General features: G+C 37.7%; 1 protein-coding gene across 3 annotated transcripts in view; it reads right to left on the reverse strand.

The window, feature by feature from the left end:
- LOC145736275 (transmembrane protein 184C) overlaps positions 1–14096 on the reverse strand; it is a 30900-nt gene extending 16804 nt beyond the window's left edge. For all 3 annotated transcript variants that reach the window (XR_014179865.1, XR_014179866.1, XM_081990606.1), the window contains exons 1-6: positions 13695–14096; positions 10696–10732; positions 9254–9456; positions 8673–8747; positions 4547–4753; positions 2947–3040 (exon numbers count right to left, since the gene is read on the reverse strand). Coding sequence is in view for 1 of the 3 variants with exons in the window: in XM_081990606.1 (XP_081846732.1) it covers positions 2947–3040; positions 4547–4753; positions 8673–8747; positions 9254–9456; positions 10696–10732; positions 13695–13957 (879 nt within the window). In the remaining 2 variants the exon portion in view is untranslated. The remainder of the gene's footprint in view (positions 1–2946; positions 3041–4546; positions 4754–8672; positions 8748–9253; positions 9457–10695; positions 10733–13694) is intronic.
- Between the last annotated feature and the right edge of the window lie 1078 nt (positions 14097–15174).

The raw sequence follows: 15174 nt of genomic DNA on the forward strand, positions 1-15174 counted from the left end.
ATTTGGGCAGTTACGGACCTGATATTTTCACTGAATATACTAAATTGAACCAAAAAACCAGCGCCGTATTGGAAAAATTTCAGAAAAAATCCTGTTTTTTGTTAAACTTGGAAAACCAAACTGAAAATGACAGAAAACTCACTCGACTAACTTGAAACACAATTTGGGCCATAATTTGGGTATTTGGGCAGTTACGGACCTGATATTTTCACTGAATATACTAAATTGAACCAAAAAACCAGCGCCGTATTGGAAAAATTTCAGAAAAAATCCTGTTTTTTGTTAAACTTGGAAAACCAAACTGAAAATGACAGAAAACTCACTCGACTAACTTGAAACACAATTTGGGCCATAATTTGGGTATTTGGGCAGTTACGGACCTGATATTTTCACTGAATATACTAAATTGAACCAAAAAACCAGCGCCGTATTGGAAAAATTTCAGAAAAAATCCTGTTTTTTGTTAAACTTGGAAAACCCCACTGAAAATGACAGAAAACTCACTCAACTAACTTGAAACACAATTTGGGCCATAATTTGGGTATTTGGGCAGTTACGGACCTGATATTTTCACTGAATATACTAAATTGAACCAAAAAACCAGCGCCGTATTGGAAAAATTTCAGAAAAAATCCTGTTTTTTGTTAAACTTGGAAAACCAAACTGAAAATGACAGAAAACTCACTCGACTAACTTGAAACACAATTTGGGCCATAATTTGGGTATTTGGGCAGTTACGGACCTGATATTTTCACTGAATATACTAAATTGAACCAAAAAACCAGCGCCGTATTGGAAAAATTTCAGAAAAAATCCTGTTTTTTGTTAAACTTGGAAAACCAAACTGAAAATGACAGAAAACTCACTCGACTAACTTGAAACACAATTTGGGCCATAATTTGGGTATTTGGGCAGTTACGGACCTGATATTTTCACTGAATATACTAAATTGAACCAAAAAACCAGCGCCGTATTGGAAAAATTTCAGAAAAAATCCTGTTTTTTGTTAAACTTGGAAAACCAAACTGAAAATGACAGAAAACTCACTCGACTAACTTGAAACACAATTTGGGCCATAATTTGGGTATTTGGGCAGTTACGGACCTGATATTTTCACTGAATGTACTAAATTAAACTAAAAAACCAGCGCCGTACTGGAAAAATTTCAGAAAAAATCCTGTTTTTTGTTAAACTTGGAAAACCAAACTGAAAATGACAGAAAACCCAATCAACTAACTTGAAACACAATTTGGGCCATAATTTGGGTATTTGGGCAGTTACGGACCTGAAATTTTCACTGAATATACTAAATTGAACCTGAAAACCTGGGCCGTACTGGAAAAATTTCAGAAAAAATCGTGTTTTTTGTTAAACTTGGAAAACCCCACTGAAAATGACAGAAAACTCACTCAACTAACTTGAAACACAATTTGGGCCATAATTTGGGTATTTGGGCAGTTACGGACCTGATATTTTCACTGAATATACGAAATTGAACCAAAAAACCAGCGCCGTACTGGAAAAATTTCAGAAAAAATCCTGTTTTTTGTTAAACTTGGAAAACCAAACTGAAAATGACAGAAAACCCAATCAACTAACTTGAAACACAATTTGGGCCATAATTTGGGTATTTGGGCAGTTACGGACCTGATATTTTCACTGAATATACGAAATTGAACCAAAAAACCTGCGCCGTACTGTAAAAATTTCAGAAAAAATCCTGTTTTTTGTTAAACTTGGAAAACCAAACTGAAAATGACAGAAAACCCAATCAACTAACTTGAAACACAATTTGGGCCATAATTTGGGTATTTGGGCAGTTACGGACCTGAAATTTTCACTGAATATACTAAATTGAACCTAAAAACCTGGGCCGTACTGGAAAAATTTCAGAAAAAATCGTGTTTTTTGTTAAACTTGGAAAACCAAACTGAAAATGACAGAAAACCCAATCAACTAACTTGAAACACAATTTGGGCCATAATTTGGGTATTTGGGCAGTTACGGACCTGAAATTTTCACTGAATATACTAAATTGAACCTAAAAACCTGGGCCATACTGGAAAAATTTCAGAAAAAATCCTGTTTTTTGTTAAACTTGGAAAACCAAACTGAAAATGACAGAAAACCTACTCGACTAACTTGAAACACAATTTGGGCCATAATTTGGGTATTTGGGCAGTTACGGACCTGATATTTTCACTGAATATACTAAATTGAACCAAAAAACCTGGGCCGTACTGGAAAAATTTCAGAAAAAATCGCGTTTTTTGTTAAACTTGGAAAACCCCACTGAAAATGACAGAAAACCCAATCAACTAACTTGAAACACAATTTGGGCCATAATTTGGGTATTTGGGCAGTTACGGACCTGATATTTTCACTGAATGTACTAAATTAAACCAAAAAACCTGCGCCGTACTGGAAAAATTTCAGAAAAAATCCTGTTTTTTGTTAAACTTGGAAAACCAAACTGAAAATGACAGAAAACCTACTCGACTAACTTGAAACACAATTTGGGCCATAATTTGTGTAATTGGGCAGTTACGGACCTGAAATTTTCACTGAATATACTAAATTGAACTAATTTGTAGAGAGTGAAATTCCCTACAACTCTCCTTATTTACACTTTTGCTCTAACTCCTCAAATAACGGAGCTACGCTCTATTGAAGCTACTCTATGGAGTTACTGAGTCCTGGGAGACTGTTTCCGGCCTGTAACTCGCTTAAACGGCCCTTTAGGGCAAAAATGCTAAGAAGCTAATTTGTAGAGAGTGAAATTCCCTACAACTCTCCTTATTTACACTTTTGCTCTAACTCCTCAAATAACGGAGCTACGCTCTTTTGAAGCTACTCTATGGACTTCTGAGTCCTGGGAGACAGTTTTCGGCCTGTAACTCCCTTAATAGGCCCTTCAAGGCAAAAAATGACATTTTGACTACTTACTTGCAATCGAGCGGGCAATGACACTCTGTCAGTATCCGGTTGGGACGGATAGATGGCGCCAGTGTACACGAAAAATGCTATTAAAACACCTTGACTACAAACAGAGAAAAAAAACACAAAAATCAACGTAAAACACCAAAAAAAAAACAACTAAACACACTGCCGACCGATCGGATTGGCTCGCATAAACAATTTGACATTTATGACAGTTGTCATATGACAAAAAGACTGCATCTAATCGAACTGTCAAAAATCCTTCCTTCTCTTGTCACTTTTGACATTGATGACGCAAATGACAGTTGTCACGTGACGTAGTGACTTTCTTCAATCGGACGGTAACGTCACAAGTGTCAAAAACGACAGTTAAGACAGCCACTGACGTCACAAGTGTCAAAATTCCACTTATTAATCTATAAAATGGATTTCGGAGAATTTACACTAATTTCCAGTTTTTGACAAGAATTTGACAGCTTAATGGGATTGGTTTTGACAGTTGCGCTCTGATCTGACACTTGTCAATGTCGCACAACATAAATTTGACAGCTGTTACTTGTCGAAAGTGTCAAATTTACAGTTGTTGTCCAACTGACTCTATATTAGCCACGAAACTAGTTTAGTGACCGATATCTCAGGAACCAGAAGAGGAATTTGGTTGAAATTTTTGACAGTTGTCATTCCAACCTGTCATAGTAACTGTGTCAAATTTGACAGCTGCCACTAGTCTGAAAATCTGTCAAAAAATGGTTTCAATCACTTTGGTACCGTTAGAATCGATTAACAAGTTTCTGGTGATACATTTTGGCACATCTCAGGAACTAGAAGAGGAATTTGGTTAAAATTTTTGACAGTTGTCATTCTAACCTGTCATAGTAACAGTGCCAAATTTGACAGCTGTCACTAGTCTGAAAATCTGTCAAAAAATTGTTTCAATCACTTTGGTACCGTTAGAATCGATTAACAAGTTTCTGGTGATACATTTTGCCACATCTCAAGAACCAGAAGAGGAATTTAGTTGAAATTTTTGACAGTTGTCATTCCAACCTGTCATAGTAACTGTGTCAAATTTGACAGCTGTCACTAGTCTGAAAATCTGTCAAAAAATGTTTCAAGCACTTTTGTACCGCAGAATCAATTAACAAGTTTCTGGTGATACATTTTGCCACATCTCAGGAACCAGAAGAGGAATTTGGTTGAAATTTTTGACAGTTGTCACTCTGACCTGTCATAGTAACTGTGCCAAATTTGACAGATGTCACTAGTCTGAAAATCTGTCAAAAAATTGTTTCAAGCACTCTAGTACCGTAGATTCAATTAACAAGTTTCTGGTGATACATTTTGGCAAATCTCAGGAACCAGAAGAGGAATTTGGTTGAAATTTTTGACAGTTGTCATTCTAACCTGTCATAATGACTGTGTCAAATTTGACAGCTGTCAACTGTCAAAAGTGTCATGGAGGTGGCAAAGTATAAACGGCGCCACACAGGATCGGTTTTTGGACAGTTGCGAACGGAGCGACAGCTGTCAAAAGTGACAGCTGTCATTTTTTTTTCAATTCGACCGTTCCGATTGGTCAGCATTTGACAATTGATGGTTGACTTACAAGAAAGAGAAGAAAACCACCGCTTTGATGCACAAAAATTTGGGTAAAGGCTTCATTGGCTGCAATTCGGCTTTGCACGCCTTGTAGAACATAACCAGGCAATACATTGCCGTCGATTGTGACAGATTATTGATCAGAATCAGGTAGGGGAAGGCTACGGTCGCTTTAAATTGCCCGTCGCCGTATACGTGCCAGTATTTACAGAAGCTGGAAAAAAAAAACGATGGTCAACTTTGAGGGCCTCTAGCGGCCACAGTTGGCAACATATCACGCAGTGTTGCCATATCGTTGGAAAGCTTATTTCATTGGCTATCCAACGATGTAAAAAAGTTTCTACCGAGTGTCCCAAATAAGCGAGTTATTTGAGGTTAAAGGAAGTAGTGCATGGAAATTTGGAAGAAAAAATTGGTCAACTTTGACGCTCTCTAGCGGCCAAAGTTGGCAACATAACTACCAGTGTTGCCACATCTTTGGAAAGCCCGTTTTATTGGCTATCCATTGATGTATAAAAGTTTCTACCGGGTGTCCTAAATAAGCGAGTTATTTGAGGTTAAAGGAAGTAGTGCATGGAAATTTTGAACGAAAAGATTGGTCAACTTTGACGCTCTCTAGCGGCCAAAGTTGGCAACATAACTACCAGTGTTGCCACATCTTTGGAAAGCCCGTTTTATTGGCTATCCATTGATGTATAAAAGTTTCTACCGAGTGTCCCAAATAAGCGAGTTATTTGAGGTTAAAGGAAGTAGTGCATGGAAATTTTGAACGAAAAAATTGGTCAACTTTGACGCTCTCTAGCGGCCAAAGTTGGCAACATAACTACCAGTGTTGCCACATCTTTGGAAAGCCCGTTTTATTGGCTATCCATTGATGTATAAAAGTTTCTACCGGGTGTCCCAAATAAGCGAGTTATTTGAGGTTAAAGGAAGTAGTGCATGGAAATTTTGAACGAAAAGATTGGTCAACTTTGACGCTCTCTAGCGGCCAAAGTTGGCAACATATCACGCAGTGTTGCCATATCGTTGGAAAGCTTATCTCATTAGCTATCCAATGATGTAAAAAAGTTTCTACCGAGTGTCCTAAATAAGCGAGTTATTTGAGGTTAAAGGAAGTAGTGCATGGAAATTTTGAACGAAATGATTGGTCAACTTTGACGCTCTCTAGCGGCCAAAGTTGGCAACATAACTACCAGTGTTGCCACATCTTTGGAAAGCCCGTTTTATTGGCTATCCATTGATGTATAAAAGTTTCTACCGAGTGTCCCAAATAAGCGAGTTATTTGAGGTTAAAGGAAGTAGTGCATGGAAATTTGGAAGAAAAAATTGGTCAACTTTGACGCTCTCCAGCGGCCAAAGTTGGCAACATATCACGCAGTGTTGCCATATCTTTGGAAAGCTTATCTCATTAGCTATCCAACGATGTAAAAAAGTTTCTACCGAGTGTCCCAAATAAGCGAGTTATTTGAGGTTAAAGGAAGTAGTGCATGGAAATTTTGAACGAAAAGATTGGTCAACTTTGACGCTCTCTAGCGGCCACATTTGGCAACATATCACGCAGTGTTGCCATATCGTTGGAAAGCTTATTTCATTAGCTATCCAACGATGTAAAAAAATTTCTACCGAGTGTCCTAAATAAGCGAGTTATTTGAGGTTAAAGGAAGTAGTGCATGGAAATTTTGAACGAAATGATTGGTCAACTTTGACGCTCTCTAGCGGCCAAAGTTGGCAACATATCACGCAGTGTTTCCATATCGTTGGAAAGCTTATTTCATTAGCTATCCAATGATGTAAAAAAGTTTCTACCGAGTGTCCTAAATAAGCGAGTTATTTGAGGTTAAAGGAAGTAGTGCATGGAAATTTTGAAGAAAAAATTGGTCAACTTTGACGCTCTCCAGCGGCCAAAGTTGGCAACATATCACGCAGTGTTGCCATATCGTTGGAAAGCTTATTTCATTGGCTATCCAATGATGTATAAAAGTTCCTACCGAGTGTCCTAAATAAGCGAGTTATTTGAGGTTAAAAGAAGTAGTGCATAGAAATTTAGAAGTAAAAATTGGTCAACTTTGACGCTCTCTAGCGGCCAAAGTTGGCAACATATCACGCAGTGTTGCCATATCTTTAGAAAGCTTATTTCATTAGCTATCCAATGATGTAAAAAAGTTTCTACCGAGTGTCCTAAATAAGCGAGTTATTTGAGGTTAAAGGAAGTAGTGCATGGAAATTTTGAACGAAAAGATTGGTCAACTTTGACGCTCTCTAGCGGCCAAACTTGGCAAGATATCACGCAGTGTTGCCATATCTTTGGAAAGCTTATTTCATTGGTTATCCATTGATGTATAAAAGTTTCTACCGGGTGTACCAAATAAGCGAGTTATTTGAGGTTAACGGAAGAAGTGCATGGAAATTTTAAAGAAAAAATTGGTCAACTTTGACGCTCTCTAGCGGCCAAAGTTGGCAACATATCACGCAGTGTTGCCATATCGTTGGAAAGCTTATTTCATTGGCTATCCAATGATGTATAAAAGTTCCTACCGAGTGTCCTAAATAAGCGAGTTATTTGAGGTTAAAAGAAGTAGTGCATAGAAATTTAGAAGTAAAAATTGGTCAACTTTGACGCTCTCTAGCGGCCAAAGTTGGCAACATATCACGCAGTGTTGCCATATCTTTAGAAAGCTTATTTCATTAGCTATCCAATGATGTAAAAAAGTTTCTACCGAGTGTCCTAAATAAGCGAGTTATTTGAGGTTAAAGGAAGTAGTGCATGGAAATTTTGAACGAAAAGATTGGTCAACTTTGACGCTCTCTAGCGGCCAAACTTGGCAAGATATCACGCAGTGTTGCCATATCTTTGGAAAGCTTATTTCATTGGTTATCCATTGATGTATAAAAGTTTCTACCGGGTGTACCAAATAAGCGAGTTATTTGAGGTTAAAGGAAGAAGTGCATGGAAATTTTAAAGAAAAAATTGGTCAACTTTGACGCTCTCTAGCGGCCAAAGTTGGCAACATATCACGCAGTGTTGCCATATCGTTGGAAAGCTTATTTCATTAGCTATCCAATGATGTATAAAAGTTTCTACCGGGTGTCCCAAATAAGCGAGTCATTTGAGGTTAAAGGAAGTAGTGCATGGAAATTTTGAACGAAAAAATTGGTCAACTTTGACGCTCTCTAGCGGCCAAAGTTGGCAATATATCACGCAGTGTTGCCATATCGTTGGAAAGCCCATTTCATTGGCTATAGAATGATGTATAAAAGTTACTACCGAGTGTCCTAAATAAGCGAGTTATTTGAGGTTAAAGGAAGTAGTGCATGGAAATTTTGAACGAAAAGATTGGTCAACTTTGACGCTCTCTGGCGGCCAAAGTTGGCAACATAACTACCAGTGTTGCCACATCTTTGGAAAGCCCGTTTTATTGGCTATCCATTGATGTATAAAAGTTTCTACCGGGTGTCCCAAATAAGCAAGTTATTTGAGGTTAAAGGAAGTAGTGCATGGAAATTTTGAACGAAATGATTGGTCAACTTTGACGCTCTCTAGCGGCCAAAGTTGGCAACATAACTACCAGTGTTGCCACATCTTTGGAAAGCCCGTTTTATTGGCTATTCAATGATGTATAAAAATACCTACCGAGTGTCCCAAATGAGCGAGTTATTTGAGGATAAAGGAACTAGTGCATGGACATTTTAAATGAAAAAATAGGTCAACTTTGACGCAATCTAGTGGCACTTTAACACCCTATAACTCTGTCATTTTGATAGTTACAGGGTGGTTCAATACACCAGCTTGTAGCCCCTGAAATTCTCTTTTGACCACCCTGTATAGTGTTTTTTCCTAAAATGTCGAATAACTGAGTTATTTACTGTTGAAACTGAGTTGTTTGCAGTACAGTTTGAATTTGACAGTTTTCACTTTGACAGCCCATAACTCGGTTATTTTGACAGTTACAGGGTGGTTCATTATACCGATTTGTAGCCCTTGAAATTCTCTTTTGACCACCCTGTATACTGTTTTTACCTTAAATGTCGAACAACTGAGTTAAAAAAAAAAAAAATGGAAAAAGCAGTCACGTGACATTGACAGCTTCGTTGAGGAACTGTCACTATTGACAGAAGTGTCAAAACGTACTCACCATGATACGGCAGTGGTCAATGGTCTCATTACAGTGTACTGTAGTATTCCATGTTTGCAAATATGTACAAAAGGCCTAAAAACAAACGAAATAATTAGTAATAAATAAAATAATAAATAAAAAAAAAATAATAAAAAAAAAAATTAAAAAAAGATTAGTATTTAATAGTTTTGACAGCTGTCGCATATGTGACAGCACAGCTGTCAAATCACATTTCAACTTGACAACTGTCAAAATTCCAATTATAGACATGCGCTCCATGTGACAGCTGTCAAATAACATGGCAACGTCACAAATGTCCGAAAGAAAACAGTGAAAGAGGCACTGTCACTCCCCAAATGTCAGTAACGTCAAAAATTAGACGTTACAATGTCAAGTTAAACGTCAAATGTCAGTTTGACAGTGATGTGACAGCTAGTAGTCAGGTGACCGGGAAAAACAAAATATATATCACGTGACACCTGCACCAGCCTGTCTAATGGCGTAACGTCAAATGTCAGTTTGACACACCCAGTGACAGGTGACAGATGACGTCGTTTGTGGTCATTTATGGGTCGCGGCCGTTTTGCGCCCGCGCTCACCTGCCCATTTCCCAGTCTGGCAGGCAGCACATCGGAAAAATGTGCTTGACTTGCGGTTTGCACTCCAAATTCGCCTCCAAATCCATTTCCATGTTCAAATAGTTGAGCAGGTACTTCATGAAATTGTAGATGACGTAGGCTTCGTAACATTCGCGCGCGCTGTCCACGTAAACGGAGGCGCTGGGGTAGGTCAGGCCGATCCACTGCAACAAAACGAGGTTAGAAGTTAATATAGCGCCTAAAATTGGGTGTGCACCAAATTGGTGCGCACTTTTTTTTTTTTGATTTTACACACCGGGCGACCCTATTTGGGCGCAATAAACGTGTTTCAGCCTTAAATAACCATGTGAACCAAATTGGTGCGCACTCAATTTTATTAATTTTACACACCGAGCGACCATATTTGGGTAAAATAAACGTGTTTCAGCCTTAAATAACCATGTGCACCAAATTGGTGCGCACTCAATTTTTTTAATTTTACACACCGAGCGACCATATTTGGGTAAAATAAACGTGTTTCAGCCTTAAATAACCATGTGAACCAAATTGGTGCGCACTAATTTTTTTTTATTTTACACACCGGGCGACCCTATTTGGGCGCAATAAACGTGTTTCAGCCTTAAATAACCATGTGAACCAAATTGGTGCGCACTCAATTTATTTGATTTTACACACCTAGCGACCCTATTTGGTCAAAATAAACGTGTTTCAGCCTTAAATAACCATGTGCACCAAATTGGTGCGCACTCAATTTTTTTAATTTTACACACCGAGCGACCATATTTGGGTAAAATAAACGTGTTTCAGCCTTAAATAACCATGTGAACCAAATTGGTCCGCACTCATTTTTTTTTCACACCGGGCTCTTTGGGTGAAATAAACGTGTTTCAGCCTATTTAACCATGTGTACCATATTGGTGCGCACCCATTTTTTTGATTTTACACACCGAGCGACCCTATTTGGGCGCAATAAACGTGTTTCAGCCTTAAATAACCATGTGCACCATATAGGTGCGCACCCAATTTTTTTGATTTTACACACCTAGCGACCATATTTGGGCAAAATAAACGTGTTTCAGCCTTAAATAACCATGTGAACCAAATTGGTGCGCACTAATTTTTTTTTATTTTACACACCGGGCGACCCTATTTGGGCGCAATAAACGTGTTTCAGCATTAAATAACCATGTGAACCAAATTGGTGCGCACTCAATTTTATTAATTTTACACACCGAGCGACCCTATTTGGGCGCAATAAACGTGTTTCAGCCTTAAATAACCATGTGCACCATATAGGTGCGCACCCAATTTTTTTGATTTTACACACCTAGCGACCATATTTGGGCAAAATAAACGTGTTTCAGCCTTAAATAACCATGTGTACCATATTGGTGCGCACCCATTTTTTCGTTAGAAAAACGTGCGTCCCAGTCGGTACTTACCGCATTTAGGGCGTAAATGGGTACCATCCATAGTATTCTGAAATTAAAAATTATTATTATTATTATTATAATTTTTTTTTTTTTTATATTTTCTTTAGTAATTTTTTTTATTATTATTTTTACAGTGACAGTTAAGGAAAATTGAAAAATTGACATTTTGAGAATTTAAAACGGTCACGTGAGCTTCACGCTCACAGCGTTTTGAAGTTTTAAAAAAGTGTCACGTGACCATTTGCACCTAAAAAAAAGTCACGTGACTTAAGAAAAATACTAAATTAAACTTATTTTTAGCACAGTTTGACAGTTTTGACGTTTGTGACAGTTGTCACGTGATTTTAGAACGCTATTTGGCTGGATTATCACGTGCCAATTATCAAAATATGGTACAGTCAGGGAGAAAAGCGGTGTCAAAGTTTAAACTCCCAGAAACACAGTTTGAAAGGACAGTCAAAGACAAAATCACTGGTAAAACCCACTTGGAGTGAGAAAATGACAGTTTGAAGCACATTTTTGAAATCCTCACTAAATTTCCTATCTAATAACCTCAAAAAACCCTACAAAATTTAGTACAGTCAGGTAGAAAAGTGGTGTCAAAGTTTGAACTCCCAGAAACACAGTTTGAAAGGACAGTCAACGCCAAAATCACTGGTAAAACCCACTTGGAGTAACAAAATGACAGTTTTAAGCACATTTTTGGAATCCTCACTAAATTTCCTATCCAATAACCTCAAAAAACACTACAAAATTGGGTACAGTCAGGTAGAAAAGCGGTGTCATAGTTTGAACTGTCTGAAACACAGTTTGAAAAAACAGTCAGAGACAAAATCACTTGTAAAACCCACTTGGAGTATCAAAATGACAGTTTTAAGCAATTTTTGGAATCCCCATTAAATTTCCTATTCAATAACCTCAAAAAACACTAGAAAATTTGGTACAGTCAGGGAGAAAAGTGGGGTAAAAGTTTGAACTCCCAGAAACACCGTTTGAAAAGACAGTCACAGACAAAATCACTTGTAAAACCCACTTGGAGTAACAAAATGACAGTTTTAAGCACATTTTTGGAATCCTCACTAAATTTCCTATCCAATAACCTCAAAAAACACTACAAAATTAGGTACAGTCTGGGAGAAAAGCGGTGTCAAAGTTTTAACTGCCAGAAACACAGTTTGAAAAAACAGTCAGAGACAAAATCACTTGTGAAACCCACTTGGAGTGGGAAAATTACAGTTTTAAGCACATTTTTGGAATCCTCATTAAATTTCCTATCCAATAACCTCAAAAAACACTACAAAATTTAGTACAGTCAGGGAGAAAAGTGGTGTCAAAGTTTGAACTCTCAGAAACACAGTTTGAAAGGACAGTCAACGCCAAAATCACTGGTAAAACCCACTTGGAGTAACAAAATGACAGTTTTAAGCACATTTTTGGAATCCTCACTAAATTTCCTATCCAATAACCTCAAAAAACACTACAAAATTTAGTACAGTCAGGTAGAAAAGTGGTGTTAAAGTTTAAACTCCCAGAAACACAGTTTGAAAGGACAGTCAAAGACAAAATCACTTGTAAAACCCACTTGGAGTGACAAAATGACAGTTTTAAGCACATTTTTGGAATCCTCATTAAATTTCCTATCCAATAACCTCAAAAAACACTACAAAATTTAGTACAGTCAGGGAGAAAAGTGGGGTCAAAGTTTGAACTCCCCGAAATACAGTTTGAAAGGACAGTCAGAGACAAAATCACTTGTAAAACCCACTTGGAGTGAGGAAATGACAGTTTTAAGCACATTTTTGGAATCCTCATTAAATTTCCTATCCAATAACCTCAAAAAACACTACAAAATTTAGTACAGTCAGGTAGAAAAGTGGTGTTAAAGTTTAAACTCCCAGAAACACAGTTTGAAAGGACAGTCAAAGACAAAATCACTTGTAAAACCCACTTGGAGTAACAAAATGACAGTTTTAAGCACATTTTTGGAATCCTCATTAAATTTCCTATCCAATAACCTCAAAAAGCACTACAAAATTTGGTACAGTCAGGAAGAAAAGTGGTGTCAAAGTTTGAACTCCTAGAAACACAGTTTGAAAAGACAGTCAAAGACAAAATCACTTGTAAAACCCACTTGGAGTGACAAAATGACAGTTTTAAGCACATTTTTGGAATCCTCATTAAATTTCCTATCCAATAACCTGAAAAAACACTACAAAATTTAGTACAGTCGGGTAGAAAAGTGGGGTCAAAGTTTAAACTCCCAGAAACACAGTTTGAAAGGACAGTTACAGACAAAATCACTTGTAAAACCCACTTTGAGTAACAAAATGACAGTTTTAAGCACATTTTTGGAATCCTCATTAAATTTCCTATCCAATAACCTCAAAAAACACTACAATATTTGGTACAGTCAGGGCGAAAAGCGGTGTCAAAGTTTAAACTCCCAGAAACACAGTTTGAAAAAACAGTCAGAGACAAAATCACTTGTAAAACTCACTTGGAGTAACAAAATGACAGTTTTAAGCACATTTTTGGAATCCTCACTAAATTTCCTACGCAATAACCTCAAAAAACACTACAAAATTTAGTACACTCAAGGAGAAAAGCGGTGTCAAAGTTTGAACTCCCAGAAACACAGTTTGAAAAGACAGTCACAGACAAAATCACTGGTAAAACCCACTTGGAGTAACAAAATGACAGTTTTAAGCACATTTTTGGAATCCTCACTAAATTTCCTATTCAATAACCTCAAAAAACACTACAAAATTTAGTACAGTCGGGTAGAAAAGTGGGGTCAAAGTTTGAACTCCCAGAAACACAGTTTGAAAAAACAGTCAGAGACAAAATCACTGGTAAAAGCCACTTCTCGAGCCACTTGGAGTAACAAAATTACAGTTTTAAGCACATTTTTGGAATCCTCATTAAATTTCCTATCCAATAACCTCAAAAAACACTACAAAATTGGGTACAGTCAGGGAGAAAACCCCAAACCAAACCCCATTCCTTACCTGATCACATATTTCTGTAGCCTCGGCTGTGTATAATGTATCACGTGCTGTATAATCTCCCACAAGGAAATTGCCACGGCCACACCGGCAAACACGCCCGCAATCAACACTTCCAAGTCGTGACGATCAAAACCATTCTGCAGGGACCGGACCAGAAACACTGGAACAAACACTAAAGCACCCACGGCGTAGACCAGCACAAACAATGGTCGAATCCACAGTTTCCATCCTTGGAAACAGTCTAAACACCGTTCAAAGCACATTTCACATCTTAATTGGGGTTTGCCTGTTGCTTTTAGCTGGATTTGTGGTGTTTTTAGTGGTAAAATCCACCCCCAGACTGAATAATGTGCAAATCTTGTTTGTTTTGTTTACGTTTTGTGCGGTTGACGTTTCGAGCGTTGACACTGTTGACGTAGGGCGGGGTGACTTTGACAGACTTGACAGCCAAGCTGCTAGAGATGGGCGCGGCTACTAGAGATGGGTTTTCGTCCGGTTTTTTCAATTTTTTACTTTTTTGTAATTTGCACACTTTTCAAGGTGAAAAGTGACATTTTTAGTTTCTGACAGGTGTCAATTTCACTTTACACTGTTGCCGGCTGCCAATTTAAATTATCACAGTCACGTGACGAGATTTTACAATTTCAGCTTTCGCAACTGTTTAAATGTAATTTTCCGGTCGTATACCGGGTGACCCAAATTGTACTGGCCCGCCAGTTGGGTGCGTTGTTTCGTTGGCTTTCCATTGATATATAAATTTATATACTGGGTGTCCCAAATAAGAGAGTTATTTCAGGTTAAAGCAACTAGTGCATGGAAGTTTTGAACGAAAATTTTGATTAAATTTGACGCTCTCTAGCGGCCAAAGTTGGCAACATATCAACCAGTGTTGCCATATTTTTGAAAAGCCTATTTTACTAGCTATCCATTGGTGCATAAATTTATGTACCGAGTGTCCCAAATAAGCGAGTTATTTCAGGTTAAAGCAACTAGAGCATGGAAATTTTGAACAAAATATTTGGTCAACTTTGACGCCCTCTAGCGGCCAAAATTGGTAACATATTAACCAGTGTTGTCATATCTTTGGAAAGCCCATTTTATTAGCTATCCATTGGTGTATAAAAGTACCTACCGGGTGTCCCAAATAAGCGAGTTATTTCAGATTAAATGGGACAGAGCAGGGAAATTTCACAAATGTTTGAATGTAATTTACAGGATTTTTAAGGTTAAAAGTGACATTTTTAGGGTCACGTGACTGTTACTGACAGGTGTCAATTTCACTTTACACTGTTGCCAGCTGCAAATTTCAATTGTCACGATCACGTGACGTGTTTTTACAATTTCAGCTTTTTGATTTTTTTTTTTTTTAAATTTCCATGCACTGTCCTATTTAACCTGAAATAACTCGCTTATTTGGGACACCCGGTAGGCACTTTTATACATCAACGGATAGCTAATGAAATGGGCTTTCCAAGGATAT

Source organism: Ips typographus, linkage group LG12 (assembly GCF_016097725.1).
Source record: "Ips typographus isolate SLU linkage group LG12, UJ_Ityp_2.0, whole genome shotgun sequence".
Taxonomy (NCBI): domain Eukaryota; kingdom Metazoa; phylum Arthropoda; class Insecta; order Coleoptera; family Curculionidae; genus Ips; species Ips typographus.